General features: G+C 45.6%; 2 protein-coding genes across 2 annotated transcripts; one reads left to right on the forward strand and one right to left on the reverse strand.

The window, feature by feature from the left end:
• The first annotated feature begins 406 nt into the window (after positions 1–406).
• LOC120414089 (uncharacterized) lies at positions 407–1018 on the forward strand. The gene has a single exon (XM_039575112.1). The coding sequence runs from the start codon at positions 407–409 to the stop codon at positions 1016–1018; it is 612 nt and encodes a 203-aa protein (XP_039431046.1).
• A 13669-nt stretch (positions 1019–14687) lies between these two features.
• LOC120414088 (trypsin-2) lies at positions 14688–15674 on the reverse strand. Its single transcript, XM_039575110.2, has 2 exons — positions 15516–15674; positions 14688–15448 (listed from the first exon to the last, which is right to left on the reverse strand). Exons 1-2 carry the CDS (start codon positions 15565–15567, stop codon positions 14715–14717), a joined length of 786 nt encoding a protein of 261 aa, XP_039431044.2. The 5' UTR covers positions 15568–15674; the 3' UTR covers positions 14688–14714.
• Between the last annotated feature and the right edge of the window lie 202 nt (positions 15675–15876).

Raw genomic sequence — 15876 nt, forward strand, 5'->3', positions numbered from 1 at the left:
TGGTAGCAAAAACCAACAAACGTCACTCTAGCACTTCCTATCGCGCTATTCGGATCGTTGCAAAATAAACCAAGTTTAGTTAAGTTAATTCCGGTCGTTTTATTCGTCCGCCGTTCCGAGGTTCCCCACACTGGTGACCACCGTCGCGAATGTAACGGAAATCAATTTCTTCGTTGCGCAAAATACCGAAAAAAACGCGTTTTTCTTCGTGGAAACTCTGCTGCCGTCCGCCATCTTGGATGCAAAAATGACGCTTCCCGGTTCGAACGTCTCGCTTCCAGCGTCTCCGACTTCTGTCGCCGCTGTCGCCGTGAAATTGCCGGAGTTTTGGAAGACGGACCCGCTCATGTGGTTCGCTTAAGCGGAGGCCCAGTTCGCGCTCGCTGGTGTAACTTCCGACCAAACGATGTACTACCACATTATCTCCAAGGTGGACCAAACAGTTCTGCGACACATTTCCGACATCGTCGCGAACCCCCCAGCAGAGAACAAATACCCGGCGGTCAAGGCGCGCCTGATCGCCCACTTCGAGTTGTCGGCCGAGGAAAAGTTCGAGAAGCTGCTCAATTCCTGCGATCTCGGAGACGCCCGTCCGTCGCATCTTCTTGCCAAAATGCAAGATCTATCCACGGGCCTGAACGTGAGCGCTGGATTGATGAGGATGCTCTTCCTGCAGCGGATGCCAGTCAACATTCGAACGGTCCTCGCGGTGTCCAACGCCAAGCTCGACGAGCTCGCTGCCATGGCCGACAAGATGATCGACGTCGCCGGTCCGCAGGTGGCTGCGACGCAACAAGCTGCTCCAACAAGCGTACAGGACCTGGAAGCTCAAATTGCCGCCCTAAGCAGCCAACTGCGACGATTAGAAGCAAATCCGAACCGAGGAAGATCTCGCTCCCCGTCGCGGCGCCGCAGCGCTTCGCAGTCGTCCTCGCAAGAGATTTGCTGGTACCATCGCAAGTTCCGAGACGCGGCCCAACAGTGCCGTTCCCCCTGCCGATACAGCTCAAAAAACTAGATTCCTTCTCACTCGAGACGGCGGAGATGGGAACGAAATCGAGTAGCAGCCGTCTTATCATCTTCGATCGGACCGCAAACACGCGCTTCCTGATCGATACCGGGTCGGACCTTTCTATTGTCCCGGCCACAACCAAGGAAAAACAAGGCAGTTCAACCCAGTGGCAGTTGCACGCTGCTAACGGAACGGTCATTCGGACTTTTGGACAACGCTTCGTCACAACCGACCTGGGTCTGCGCCGTAGATTCAGTTGGAATTTTGTGATCGCTGATGTGAGTGCACCCATAATCGGAGCTGACTTTCTAGCGCATTTTGGGATCGTCGTCGACCTAAAAAGGCGTCGACTAGTCGACTCGACCACCAAGCTTCACTCAATCGCTGGATTGGCAACGCCGACGGTGTACAACGTGACGACGGTGCTCGCTGATCATCCGTTCAAGGATCTGCTGGATGAATTCCGCGATGTGACACTTCCGTCCACGATTCGCTCGGAAGTTCAACACGATGTCACTCACCACATCCAGACTAAAGGTCCCCCGCTGTCCTGTAAGAGCCGTCGACTTCCTCCAGATAAACTGCAGGCGGCCAAACAAGAATTCGAGACGATGCTTGAACTGGGAATATGCCGTCACTCGAGCAGCTCCTGGGCCAGCCCACTGCACTGCGTGTTGAAGAAGAACGGAGCTTGGAGATTCGTCGGCGACTACCGACGTCTGAATGCCGTGACGGTGCCGGACCGATACCCAGTTCCACACATCCATGACCTTCTCAACGCGTTACACGGTAAGTCCATATTCACCACCTTGGATTTGGAGCGGGCCTACCACCAAATTCCCGTAGAACCGTGCGACATCCCGAAGACTGCGGTGATCACGCCCTTCGGGCTGTTCGAATTTACAAGAATGCAGTTCGGATTATGTAACGCGTCGCAGACGTTCCAACGCTTCATGCACAAGATTTTTGGGGATCTTGATTTTGTGACCGTTTTTGTTGACGATATTTGCATCGCCTCAGCCAACGAAGATCAACATCGCGATCACATTCGGTGCGTCCTGGAACGTCTGCACAAAAATGGTCTGGTCATCAACCCTGCTAAATGCCGGTTCGCGCAGCGTGAAGTTGAGTTCCTCGGGTATCTCGTGAACAAGGATGGGCTGCGACCTCTACCCGAACGAGTTCAAGCGCTTCAAGACTACAAACTGCCAGGTACCGTCAAGGAACTCCGTCGGTTTCTCGCTCTGATCAACGGCTACAAACGGTTCCTTCCTCACGCCACAGATGAACAAGCTGCCCTGCGAAAGCTCATACCTGGAAACCGCAAGAACGACACAAGAAAACTCGAGTGGTGTGACGAAGCACGGGCTGCCTTCGTCAACTGCAAGCAGAGCATCGCCAGCGCAGCCCTCCTGCACTACCCGGACCCAACAAAACGGCTGAGTTTGATGGTCGATGCGTCGAACACGTCGGCCGGCGCCGTGCTGCAGCAGTTTGAACACGGCCGATGGGCTCCTCTTGGCTTCTTCTCGCAGAAGTTCTCTGAAGCGCAAACCAGATATTCAACCTTCGGAAGAGAACTAACCGCAATGAAGCTGGCTGTGCAGTACTTCAGGTACTTGGTCGAAGGGCGATCGTTCACCATCTTCACCGATCATCGGCCGCTGACTCAAGCACTGGGATCTACAAGCAACAACCACCTACCACACGAGGAACGGTACCTTCGGTACATTTCTCAGTTCACTTCGGATGTCCAGCACGTCAGCGGTAGCAAGAACGAAGTCGCAGACGCCCTGTCTCGTGTGGCAACCATCGCGTTTCCCAGTTCGGTGAACTTTGAGGAGGTTGCAGCGGAACAGATCAACGATGAAGAGCTGAAGCGGCTGCTCAACGATGGTCGTTCATCCCTCAAGTTGGAGCCGAAGCCGCTACCGGGTACACAAGCGCAAATCTACTGTGATGTATCCCCAGAAGGTCGAGTCCGCCCTTACATCCCCGAGAAACTTCGCTGTATGATTCTCGACACGCTGCACAAGGTGTCCCATCCAGGAGTCCGAGGAAGCCGCAAACTGCTGGGTGATCGATTCGTCTGGCCGTCGATGCACAAGGACGTGCGGAAGTACGTGCAGTCTTGCGATGGCTGTCAGCGTTCAAAGGTCCATCGACACACATCTTCGCCGCTGCAGAGCTTCGCCATTCCCAAGAGCAGATTCCAACACGTGCACATCGATCTTGTCGGACCACTCCCGACATCCAACGGAAACCGCTACGTCCTGACAATGATCGATAGATTCACAAGATGGCCAGAGGCTGTCCCGTTGGTCGACATGACAGCAGAAACCGTTGCTCAAGCACTGCTCACTGGATGGATATCTCGCTTTGGCATTCCGGAAACCATAACAACCGATCAAGGTCGACAGTTCGAATCCGAACTGTTCCGGGAACTGAGCCAGCTCTTGGGAATTAAACGCATTCGGACAACAGCGTATCACCCTCAGGCGAACGGCATGGTCGAGCGCTTCCACAGGACGATGAAAGCTGCTATCATGTGTGTGGACTCGAAACACTGGAGCGACAAACTTCCGTTGATTCTCTTGGGGCTTCGATCGTCCTTCCGGGAGGACATGAAATGCACCTCTGCCGAAATGGTGTACGGTCAAACGCTGAAGCTGCCTGGTGAGTTTTTCGAAGCGCCGGCGCGAGGGGAAGTGGACCGCTCGGAGTTCGTCCGTTCGCTTAAGCAAACTCTCCAACAACTCGCACCTGTTGGCGGTAGCAACCACGCAAAGCCCAAGGTATTTGTGCCGAAGGACCTGACCACTTGCGACTTTGTGTTCGTTCGAGTTGACCACGTCAAGCGGCCGTTGCAGCAACCGTACGAGGGACCTTACGAGGTCGTCAACCGAAGCAGCAAGTTCTTCGATGTCCGCATCGGTGGCAAGGAGAAGCGCATAGCCATCGACAGGATCAAACCAGCATTCAACTCCACCGAGTACCACGACCAAAGCCCAGACGAAGACGCCAAAACTAAAGTTACACCTTCGGGACATCGTGTCCGATTCCTCGTGTAACTGGGGGGAGCCCTGTGGTGGTTCCCACGCGTCGTGTAGTGCCCACCTCATTGTTGCTACACCTTGGTAGCAAAAACCAACAAACGTCACTCTAGCATTTCCTATCGCGCTATTCGGATCGTTGCAAAATAAACCAAGTTTAGTAAAGTTAATTCCGGTCGTTTTATTCGTCCGCCGTTCCGAGGTTCCCCACAAGCATCTTTCCCGAGGCACCTTGAATCGTCACTGTTGGTCAATTATTGATTGTTTTACTAATTAGACACTTGTCAATCTTCCACCTAGCTCCCAGAACATGGTTATTGCAAGGTAATTGTGGCTTGTGCCAATTCTGTACTGTGAAATGTATGGAGAAAAGCAACTGTTTCAGTTTTTTATCTGTGGACGGCGCAATAGTCGTCCAATCTTTATCAATTCGTCGCTAACATTTCAAAAAGCGACATAAACATAGGCTTTGCGTGAGACATAGCGCTTATTGAAATGTTAGCGACGAATTCTCAGATGTGGAACCTTCGTTAAATTTAGAACAACTTTCCCGAAGATATCTTATTTTTTTGATATTTTGCTGAAAAGTTATTAGCTTAAATTTCTACTAAGGGAGCGTTCTTTTATTACGTAACGCAAAAATCGGGTTTTACAACCCCCTGCCGCCCCCTCCCCCCGTAACAAAATTTCCATACAATTTTTAAAAATTTTGTATGGAGCGTAACACGGCCTCCGACCCCCCAACTGCGTTACGTAATAAAAGAATGCTCCCTAAGAAACATTTTAAGCACTACAGGCACTACAGCCCAGTCACGACGTTCTAGCAGGATTCTAGCAGAGTGCTCACAGAGCTGGATATTCTTACAGCATTCTAGCAAAACCAGCACTGCTAGAATATTTCGTGACTGGGAGTCCAGACTCGATTATCCGAAGCATTGGCAAAATTTCACTTCGGATAATCAAAACATCGGATAATAGAATCACGAAAAAAAAATTGTTTTTTTTTATTGTTGAGCTTAAATATGTGATTTAGAATTTTAAAACAAAAGATGTCGGTCAAAATGGCGATAATAAAATACTAAAAATATGCATTTTTTTTAATTTAAAAGGCAATCAAACATTAAAATGTGTTGTTGTATTCAATTGAACGGTTGCATTTTAAATGACCCGCGATATAAGTGTCTTTTTAAGTGTGTCATAGTTCAGTGTGAAGACCAAAATTATTTAATACCTGTCGAAGAAGCTGCATCGTGCAAGTGGACACTGGAGTTAAGTCGCAGGACGGTGACTAGCCAAGGATTTTCGACGGGATAAATCTGCCAAAACTCCGAAGCTAAGTATCCCTCTCCATAATTCTGTGTTTGTTTGTCTCCCCGGCACAATACCCGCCGCGATGGATACGGGCGAAGGGAAGGGTGGAGGGAAGAATGGTCCGTGCGCGCAGTGCTCTCTGCCTGTTGACGATACAGTCCAGTGTGTGCATTGTTTTGGCAAGTGTCGACGGCCAATACACGTAGACTGCTTGCCTCGCGAGACGGCAGAAAAAATCGAGGTGCTGTCGAAGCTACCGAATTCTGTCCTTGTGTGTGATGCAGCCCTCTGTCACTGCCGCCATGTTTATGAAACCAAAATATTCGATAACGAACATCAAGAAAACAAAGAAGAAAACCACGGTGTCTACTGTCAGAATTTGAAAAATAAACAAGGTGCAGAGACGTTTTTTAAATTATGTTTTTTTTACACGTTACCCTTGCTGCATGTCCAGGACTCTTTAATGAATGTTACTTCCAAGTGGAAATTTTCGATCCCCGGTCCCAGATTTTTCCGGTCGAATCGGATTTTTGCTTTAAATTGGTTAAAACTAGTTCTGCTTCTCCGGCTGCTCATTCCGCCATCCGATTCAAGAGCTCCTTCGACTCCGGCCTCATACACACACATAATATGTCCGGAAATCTGCCGTAGATAAACAGGACCACTCGCGTGACCGAAACGAAACTATTGGCACTACGCCCCCCGGGGCATGGCCTTCCTCTAACGTGGGATTTCTGCTCCAGCGCCTCTGACGAGACAGGAGAAACCGGGACCGACGTTTTACTTCACCATCCGATAGAAGCTCAGTGGATAAGGCGGGAATCGAACCCGCGTCTCATAGCATCATCGGGATCGGCAGCCGAAGCCGCTACCCCTGCGCCACGAGACCCACTCGCGTGACCACTTCAACCGAATTTTGTAATAAATTTACACAAAAATATTATTTTTGGTTAACCTCTTTAGCGTTCGCCATTTCCCTATTTTGATGTAAACAATCAGAATACACCAATACTACTTCATCCAAAGCTTTGTTGATGGTGGGCTCTTCACACATACTAATGCACATTCTCTATCCAATGCATTGTTTATGGTGGGCTCTTCACACATACTAATGCGTGGGCTCTTCGAGGTTTTGGTGACTGTCAAACGTTCTAGACGTTTACAGTGGTGCCAGAGGGCTGGTGAAAAACTTTGAATCGGCTGTGCGGAAAATCGTGCGTGAGGAATTAGTGCGTGACAAAAAGACTTCAACAGTGAGTGACAACAAGAAAGGAACCGGAAACCGTGTTCAGACTCGATCAGAGTCGAAGAAAAGGAAAGCTGAAGAAGCGGAGGACGGTGAATCGAAGAAAAGAAAAGAAGGAGAAGCGGGAGACACAGTGACAGAGTTCGTTACTCCAAAAACGAGCTTTGCGAAGGTGGTGCAGCAGAGAGTTGTGATGACGGAAGAGGAGCAGAAAGAGAAACAAAGCAAGAAGCCGGATCCGATCGTTGTTATCAAGCCAAAGGAAGGAGTTGAGGTTGAGAACGCCCGGATGGAAGTGCAGAAAAATGTCAGTTCCAAAAATCTGAACGTCCAGCGTGTTTACACAAACAAAAATGGCGAAGTTGTTGTTGCATTGAAGGATGAGGCTTCCGTTCAGGTACTGCAGGAGAACGTCAAGAAGCAGCTTGGAGAACGGTACGACGTACGACTTCGGGATACCTTGAAACCGACCATCAAGATTATCGGCATGCCTGATGAGTTGGAGGAGGACGAACTGCGTGAGACGTTGATGGACCACAACGATTCGTTTGCCAGCCTGAAACACTTCAAACTGTGCAGGAGCTATCGAAACGAAAAGTGGAGCTACGACAACAACAACGCAATAGTTGAGTTAGACGCAGAAACCTACTTTAAGGTATTGGACGCTGGAAAAGTGAACTGCGGCTGGAAGCGTTGTCGTGTCTTCGATGGACTACAGGTACTTAGGTGCTTCAAGTGCAACGGGTTTAACCACAAAGGAGCCGACTGTAAAGCCGCCGTTATCACCTGTCCGATCTGCAGTGGAGCGCACGAGTTGAAGGATTGTAAGGCGGAGAGTGAAAAGTGTTCAAATTGTGAGAAGCTAAGGAAGGAGAGGAATGCTGACATCGACGTGAACCATGCAGTGTGGAGCAGTGAGTGTCCGGTGTACAGGAAGCAGCAGGGAAGGCGAAATAAGCTTGTTGACTATACACTGTAGCAACCACAACACGTAGGAGAAATACTGTATATGAACGTAGCGGGCATGAGGACACACTTTGACGAGCTTAGGGTGATAATCGAGCAGAACAAGCCGAAACTGGTGATATTGACAGAAACGCACTTGACTTCACAACATGATCTTGACGAGTACGAGATTGAGAACTACAGGAGAAGTGATTGTTTGTCCAGGTCAGCTCACACGGGAGGAGTCTCAATGTACGTGGATGATCGGATTGATTTTGAGACGATATCAAATTTCGTGGCTGGTGACAACTGGTTCCTCGCAATCGACATCAAGAGCCCAACCCTGAACGGTATCTATGGAGGAGTCTACCACTCACCGAGCAGCAGCGACGCTACTTTCGTCGACAGCCTAGAAACGTGGCTCAGGGGCGTTTTTGTGGACGAACGAGCAAACGTATTCGCCGGAGACTTCAACATTCGGTGGAACGAGCAAGGTTATTCACGAGAACTGAAAAACGTCACGGAGGCTTTGGGGATGAAGCAGTTAGTTACAGAACCGACCCGCGTCGGGCCGAGTAGCAGCACAATGATTGACCTCGTGTTCACAAACGTGGAGGGTGGAAATGCACGTGTTTTAGAGGAGCTTAAAATATCCGACCACGAAACCATCAGTATCAGCACCACAATAAGCAGCGTACATCTCGCCGAGCGGAAAAAGACACGTCTTAGCTGGAGTCGGTATTCTAAAGCGAAGCTGCAAGAGGCCCTGCGTTCAAACCGGAGTCGATCGGATCCAACGGTATCAGTGAACGAAGCGGGAGAGCAGTTTGATACAGTAATGGTAGCAGCAGTTGGAAGCCTCGTTGACGTCCGCGTTGACGAACGTGCAAACCCGAACGACTGGTACGGTGATCACCTTAGAACGCTGAAAACATTGAGAGATAACGCCTACCGGAAGTATAAAGTCACCAAGGCGGCCACGGACTGGGATATGTATAAGATTAGCAGAAACCGCTACGTTAAACAAATCCGCACATCAAAGAACTCATCGGTCAACGAAGACATAAGGAGCTGCGGCGGAGATTCAAAGAAGCTTTGGCGGTGTTTGAAATCGCTGATCCAGCCAGGCGGACAGCCGCCGATGGAGATAGTGTTTGGAAAGCCACGGGGGGATGCGGAAACGGCAAGGCTTCTCAATAACTTCTTTGTGCGGAGTGTGGAGGAGATAAATGCAGGGATTCCAGCAACGACGTTTACGCCGGAGGAAGGAAGGACGGAACCGGAGGAGCTGTTGTGTGAGTTTCACCCAATAACAATGAGCAAGCTTAAGGAAACGGTACGATCACTGAAGGACTGTGCTGGGGTTGAAAACGTCACGAAACGGGTAATGGTGGACGCTTTGGACGTTGTTGCTGTGGACTTACTGGACATCGTCAACAAATCGCTGTCACGAGGTGAATTCCCGGACGCATGGAAAAAGACCTTGGTAATTCCCATCCCGAAAATTTCAAAATCCAAGAAACCTGAAGATCACAGACCTATCAACATGCTGCCGCTGTATGAGAAGGTAATGGAAACGATCGTGAAGGAACAACTTGCGGCGTTCATAGACCGAACGGGTGTTCTGCTGAAAGAGCAATCCGGCTTCCGAAAGCATCATTCGTGCGAGTCGGCTTTGAATCTCCTGTTGCTGAAGTGGAAGCAGTGTATCGAAAAAGGAAACATTGTTCTGTCAGTCTTCGTAGACTTGAAGCGGGCGTTCGAAACCATTGACCGGACTAAGTTGTTAAGTGTGCTGAGGAAAAGCGGGATTCGCGGAACGGTCTTGAAATGGTTCGGCAGTTACCTAGAAAACCGGAAGCAGGTCACGAAGTACAACGACGCAGTCTCAGCGGAAACAGCAGTGGACCTCGGTGTACCGCAAGGAAGCGTGCTAGGGCCACTATTATTTATCCTCTACATAAACGACATCAAACAAGCGCTAAAGAGAGTACAGGTGAACCTGTTCGCCGATGACACGGTCCTGTTTGTGGTTGGTGACAGTTTTGATGAATGTTTTGATGTCATGAACGAAGAGTTGGGCCGGTTCTCAGAATGGTTGAAGTGGAAGAAGCTGCAGCTGAACATTGCGAAGACAAAGTGCATGGTGGTGACGACACGGCAGACCAACGAGTGTAGAAGGAGTGTACAGATGGATGGTGGAAACGTGGAGCGGGTAACTACAATGAAATACCTCGGGGTCATGCTGGATGAAAAGCTGAATTTCAACGAGCACATTGACTACACCATTCGGAAGGCAGCGCGGAAGTTTGGCGTCTTGTGCCGGATTAATCGTTACTTGACAGCAGAGACAAAGGTTCAGTTGTACAACTCGCTGATCGCACCGCACTTCGACTACTGCTCATCGATCTTGTTCTTGGCAACACAACGGCAACTGAAGAGGATGCAAGTTCTCCAGAGCAAAATCATGCGGCTCATCCTTAGATGTGATAGACTGACACCGAGACGGAGCATGCTGGAATGTCTGCAGTGGATGTCGGTGAAGCAACGGATTGAATACAACACACTAGTCTTTGTTTTTCGTGTGAAGGAAAGGATGGCACCACAATACTTGACGGAAGCCATGGTATGCGGAAGGGATATCCATGAGCACGACACTAGAGGAGCTGACGATATCAGATTGCAGATTTGGAGGAAGGCGTGTACGCAGAACTCGCTGTTTTACAAAGGTTTTAAACTTTACAACCAGCTTCCAGAGGCAGCAAAGATGACGAGCAATATAAACGAGTTCAAACGGAGCTGCAAGGAGTTTGTACGGCAACGGCCGTTGGAGTAGAAGTGACCCACGATGGTACTGTGAGGAAGAGCACGTTATGACAGTCGGCCATCTTCATTATCGGTACGCATTCGCATGGGATCACTTTGGGCCGCATATGATAAACCTGATCAAAAGTAACGCGAATCTGGGCGCGGTTTAACCCTATGTGCTCATATGCGTGTGGAATAGCAAATGGTTCCAATACCCTAAATGGATAAAGTGCTGCAATCTGATTAATAAAAGACTCGACATAGGATTTGTAAGAGCGCCTTGAGATAAGATACGAGAGATAAGGATGGGCATACACGGAAGTAGAGTTAAGATTAAAGGACACTCTCAAAACACGAACGACGAATTATCGAAAGATATCTGCTCGTAAACCTTCCATGCTACAAAAACTGTGTATGGGTTAGAGGTGGGCCATCCAAGAAAAAAAAAAAAAAAAAAAAAAAAAAATGTGACTAAAATTGGGTCACATAATTCGAATTTGATGTTAAAAACAAGAAAATAGAAAAAAACGAAAAACATATGTTTTTTGTTTGTGATTAGATTATCCGAAGTCCCATACAAACCTTCGGATAATCGAGGTTTTGAATAATCGAGTTTGGACTGTATTCCGTAACTTTTTTGTTAAATAAAAGATGGTAGAAAACGTGCCAAAAAGCATTTTGAACATAAATATGTTAACACTAATGAATGAAAAAGTCATTTTGATGCAATTTTGTTCATATCATTGAGTTAAATAGAGTCACTCATGGGCACTATTTAAAAAAAATCGAAAAACTGCAATTTACAGGTTAAAATTCATACACAGTCCAGACTCGATTATCCGAAGGCCTCGGAAAAAAATGACTTGGGATAATCGATTCACGAAAAAAAAACTTATTTTTGATTGTCGAGCTTTAGTATGACCTCTAAACTACGCTAAAGTGATTTAAAATTTTTAAATCCAAGATGGCGGCCAATATGTCGTTGACGAAATATTGAAAAAAAAAATGCATTTTGCTATTTTATAGGCCATCGACTTGACTTGACTTTGACTAAAATGGGGTCGCAGAACATAAATTTGATGTTAAAAACAAAAAAAACGAAACATTTTTTTTTTGTTCCTGATTCTATTATTTAAAGTTCAATACAAACCTTCGGATAATCGAACTTCGGATAATCGAAACTTCGAGTTTGGACTGTATAACATTGAAGTTTTGAGCACTCTGGTGCTCTGTACAGGTTTTTTTTCTTGGCAATAGGCCTAAGCGCAAGTATCTGGCTTACACGATGTTGAAATTAATTGTATTATTGGCCAAAGTGCTTCTAAAATCGCCATTTAAAAAAAATCTTTTTGCGGGTTATATCCCAATCAAAACACAAAGGCTAATCGGCCTGGGTGTAAAATAAATTTTGCATTATTTTATGAAATTCTATGTAATATTACACCCTGAAATATGTAGTCCATCAGTATGGGAAACCTACTTGACCGAAATCTCAAGCTCATATATGCGTTTATCCGGGCTTAGGCGCCAGTCCTTACTGTTGGTGCTGGGTTTGAATCCCTTCGATTGCAACTTTTTTTAGTGTGTGTAATATTAAGTGTCTTTTTTGACGAAGGAGATGTGCATGCGATTTTACCTTCGGATTTTTTGCTGTGTACTGTTCCGTTCAATTAAGCTCAATAAGCCCCAGAGTGCCCGCAAAATAGTCATTTTTGTTACAGTTTGAAATATTATATGCCTATATTTTAGTAGAATTTCCTACCAAATTACTTCAATCCCAGCTGCTTCAAGTAGGTCACTTCATCTGTGACACCTGAGTGTCGACAAATTAACATCCTAAAAAACCTAACACTGACCACCCAAGCCCACCGGAGTGTGACAAATGGGAAATTAATTAGTATCGATTGATCGGCGTGCGCTATTTATACGCGATTTGTCCTAGATAATGTTGCCACTCGTCGCTTCGTCCCGTCACAACATCAACCAACATCCGGCCGAATGTCGTCCTTAAAAAAAGAAGAGAAAGAAACATTTTACGGTCCATCTCTTACAAAACGCACACACACCCACAAACACAACGCAACGCCTGGAAGCATACCTTTACGCGGATAGCATAACGCTAGGCGGAAAGTCCTCGCACCAACACGGGCATACTTTCGGGCGCGCCTGTCAGTGTGTAAGGCACCCAAATGTATGCAATATGTACAGACGAATTATGGCACTTTGGTGACGCGACCGCGTTGTGGTCTGTGGCAAAAAAAAATGCTGAGACGCAATTTTTGCACTAACCTCTTTTACTTAATAGAAAAAAAGAGGTTTCATTGTGTGCGGAGGCTTGTACATGTATACGATCGGGAAAAGGATGTGCGGAAACGGGAATATTTTTATTGCGTTTTTAATCGGGCGTCCTCGGAGGAGAGGATACTGCGTCGCGTATCCGGTTTGGGTAGGTCATGATTTTTTGGTTATTTTACCTCAAAATTTTATTTATTTTTGAGTTTTTTTTTAAATTAAGCTTAAATTTTCGAAATCGACTTACTTTTCGGCTAAGCACCCTGCTGTCCTATAGTTTCAAACTCAAGTGTTGTTGTCTGAGATCAACTTTTCTTTTAGTTATTTTCTAATTGATCTTCGTAAAAAATACATTATTGCATACCAGAATTAAAACTGAATAAGTTAAGAATGGTTTGATGAACATTACAACTATTTTCAACAAATCATTCTTAGCTAAAATTGAGACATAATTTAATGGAATGGAAGAAATAAAATGATTAAACAAAAAAGAAAGAGATTAATGCCAACTTGTCAGATGGTTGAATTGTGACAATAAAATAAGGACCCCTTTTTGCAAAATTAACCCAACAAATCAAGAAGCAAAACATTTTTTTTATAAAAAAAAAACTTCAAAATTGTAATGGTCTAATCAACTGTAAACCAATCATAATCATACCATGGAATACCATGCATGTAACAAAAACCATTTAAGAAATCATATAAAAATCATTAAAAAACAACTTCTTATCATATTAAAGGTGCCAAAAGAATGCAAGTATATTTAAATAAAACTCGCTTTAAATATTTTAAAACTTAAAGTTGTGACTTCATGAAATAGTGTTGCACGAGAAGTTAGATTTTTAGGGTAAATTCAATAATTATCTGTTTATTCATATGCTGAAACCAGCAAGACTTATTCTTGAAAAAGTTATTTGCCATGAAAGACATAATTTTTTATGATTTTTTTATAATCAACTTCATTTGTCAATGTTATTCTTAAACATATTCTCGTTGTTGAGCATGGATATTCTACACTGTCCAAACATTTTGATTTAAAAAATATATACTTCTCAACAAAAAATACGAATAACATTTTTTTAATTTGGTACGATTTGAAACTCAGCATATCAAATTAGAAAATTAATACACTTGCTGAAAGTTGTATGATTTTACAAGCAGTCAAGCCATTAATTGATCCTAATACTTATTTTGACCAAAAAACATGCTTTTCTATATAATTTTGCTGAAAAATGTTCACCAGAAGCAGATTCAGAATAATTTACGATAATTTAAAAATTTCCCGGGAATTCTTGGGAAATCTGTTGAAAGTTTCTCGTTTCCCGGGAAATATGTAACCCCGGGAAATTGAACGCTCTAGTCATCAGGAGTGACATAAGGTTTTGGGGGTGAGATTGGGTCATACTAATTTCAGCATTTTATGCATACACATTATTACATTTTTTAAGGTTATAAAATATGACACAGGTTTACCCCTTGTTTACATTTGTTTATAAATGTACTCTAAACAGCTTAAATCGATTATAAAAATTTGATCATTTATAGAGTTTTTTTTTTAATTTTTATTCAAAGGTCCTATAAGCTATTGCTTTCATATGTTTATAGGAGCTTTTTTTTAAAAATAAAACTCTGGTTTTTTTTCGTAGTTTTTTTTTATTTCTCGCTTTGTCACATTCCTCGTGATTTCATTTAAAAAGTGAGTAGGAGATTCATAATCGTTATAAAAGAACCCATTTTTCAAATTTTCCCTCTCCAACGGTTTCTTCCGTCCCCTTTAGCCGTTAAAATGGGCGTCATACTGAGTTTTCCCCAGTCCCTCCTTTTCCACGAGTTAACCAAAAAACATCCCTTAAATGGCAAGAGTGTGTACGTGAGTTCGACGTCGTCGCGGGGGAAGAAATGAGAACCCTCGTGGGAGCTTTTTGAGTGACTCAAAGCAAATGTGCAGTACGGAAAGCATAAATTAAGGCTCATTTCGCGCGGGTTGCCGCATTTCGGATGAGAAATTCAAACAAATTGATTTAAATTTTAAGACTTTATTGGGGTTTTAAACCTTGGCCACCTTTTTGATCCAATCGCGGACGTACGCTACGTTGGAGTAAATTCCCGGATATCCAGGTTCAGCGCAACCCTTTCCCCAGGAAACTACTCCAGCCAGTTGACCGTCCACGACCAGGGGACCACCGCTGTCTCCTTGGCAGGCGTCCTTGCCTCCTTCCTTGGCGAATCCAGCGCAGATCATGCTCTCCGTAACCGACATACCAAGCTTCTGGTAAGCTTCGGCACATTCCTCGCGGTTCACCAACGGAACTAAAACACCCCTCAGGATATCGGTGGATTCCTCCAACGATCTCGTGTCTCCCCAGCCGGAAACCAGCGACTGACTCTCGTCAGCCGGTTCGTCCCGCACCAGATCAACCGGTTGAACGCGGTGGCCATACTCCAAACGCTCGCCCAACTCCAGCAAGCAAAAGTCAAACTCGGTGACCTCGCGATCATAGTCCGGATGGTTGTGGACGGCCTTCACCGGGACCAGCTGCCCTCCGGTGGCGTGTTCCGACGAACCGACGCGCACACTGTAGATACCGGCGTTGGTATTCTCCGTACAGTGGGCCGCCGTCAGCACCCATCTCTCGTCGATAATCGATCCGCCGCAGTGGTGACGGTTATTGCGCTGCAGCGACACCTGGTACGGGACGTCGACGACGTCGATCTGGAACCCTCCGACGATTTTCCCTGCGCGAGAAAAGCTCGGCATCAAGGTGGACTTGAGGGAGGCACCTGGAATTGGAAACAAGATTTATGAATTTAAAAAAAATAATAAATTTATAAAGATATTAAAACTTACCAGATGTTAAGCCCAGAAGGGCACAGGTGGTCAACACTAATAACTTGGCCATTGCGTTGGATTCGGTTTACCGGACGAGAGGAAGTTGATCGAATGATGGTTCGGTACTGATAACCGGATGGCTTTTATAGGGAGCCAAATTGCGTGCAATATTTGTTCGAGTACATACTTGAGGTAATTCCAATCGGGAATCCATCGGTTATGATGGAAAAAATTGGAGAGTGCCGACACGTTTTGTTTAAAAGGATATTGAAGTTCTAAAAGTATAGATCGATGGTTGCACACAAGATAAAACAAAAAAACAAATCAATTATGGATTCCAAAATCTGAATATGTCAACCAAAATATTCAAATAAATTCA

The sequence above is a fragment of the Culex pipiens genome, chromosome 2, assembly GCF_016801865.2.
Source record: "Culex pipiens pallens isolate TS chromosome 2, TS_CPP_V2, whole genome shotgun sequence".
In the NCBI taxonomy this organism is placed as follows: domain Eukaryota; kingdom Metazoa; phylum Arthropoda; class Insecta; order Diptera; family Culicidae; genus Culex; species Culex pipiens.

Coding starts and splice junctions, on each gene's coding strand:
- LOC120414089 (XM_039575112.1), top strand. CDS start 407: ATGTACTACCACATTATCTCCAAGGTGGACCAAACAGTTCTGCGACAC.
- LOC120414088 (XM_039575110.2), bottom strand. CDS start 15,567: ATGGCCAAGTTATTAGTGTTGACCACCTGTGCCCTTCTGGGCTTAACA. Junction 15,449..15,515: donor CCTTCTGGGCTTAACATCTG/GTAAGTTTTAAT, acceptor TTCCAATTCCAG/GTGCCTCCCTCAAGTCCACC.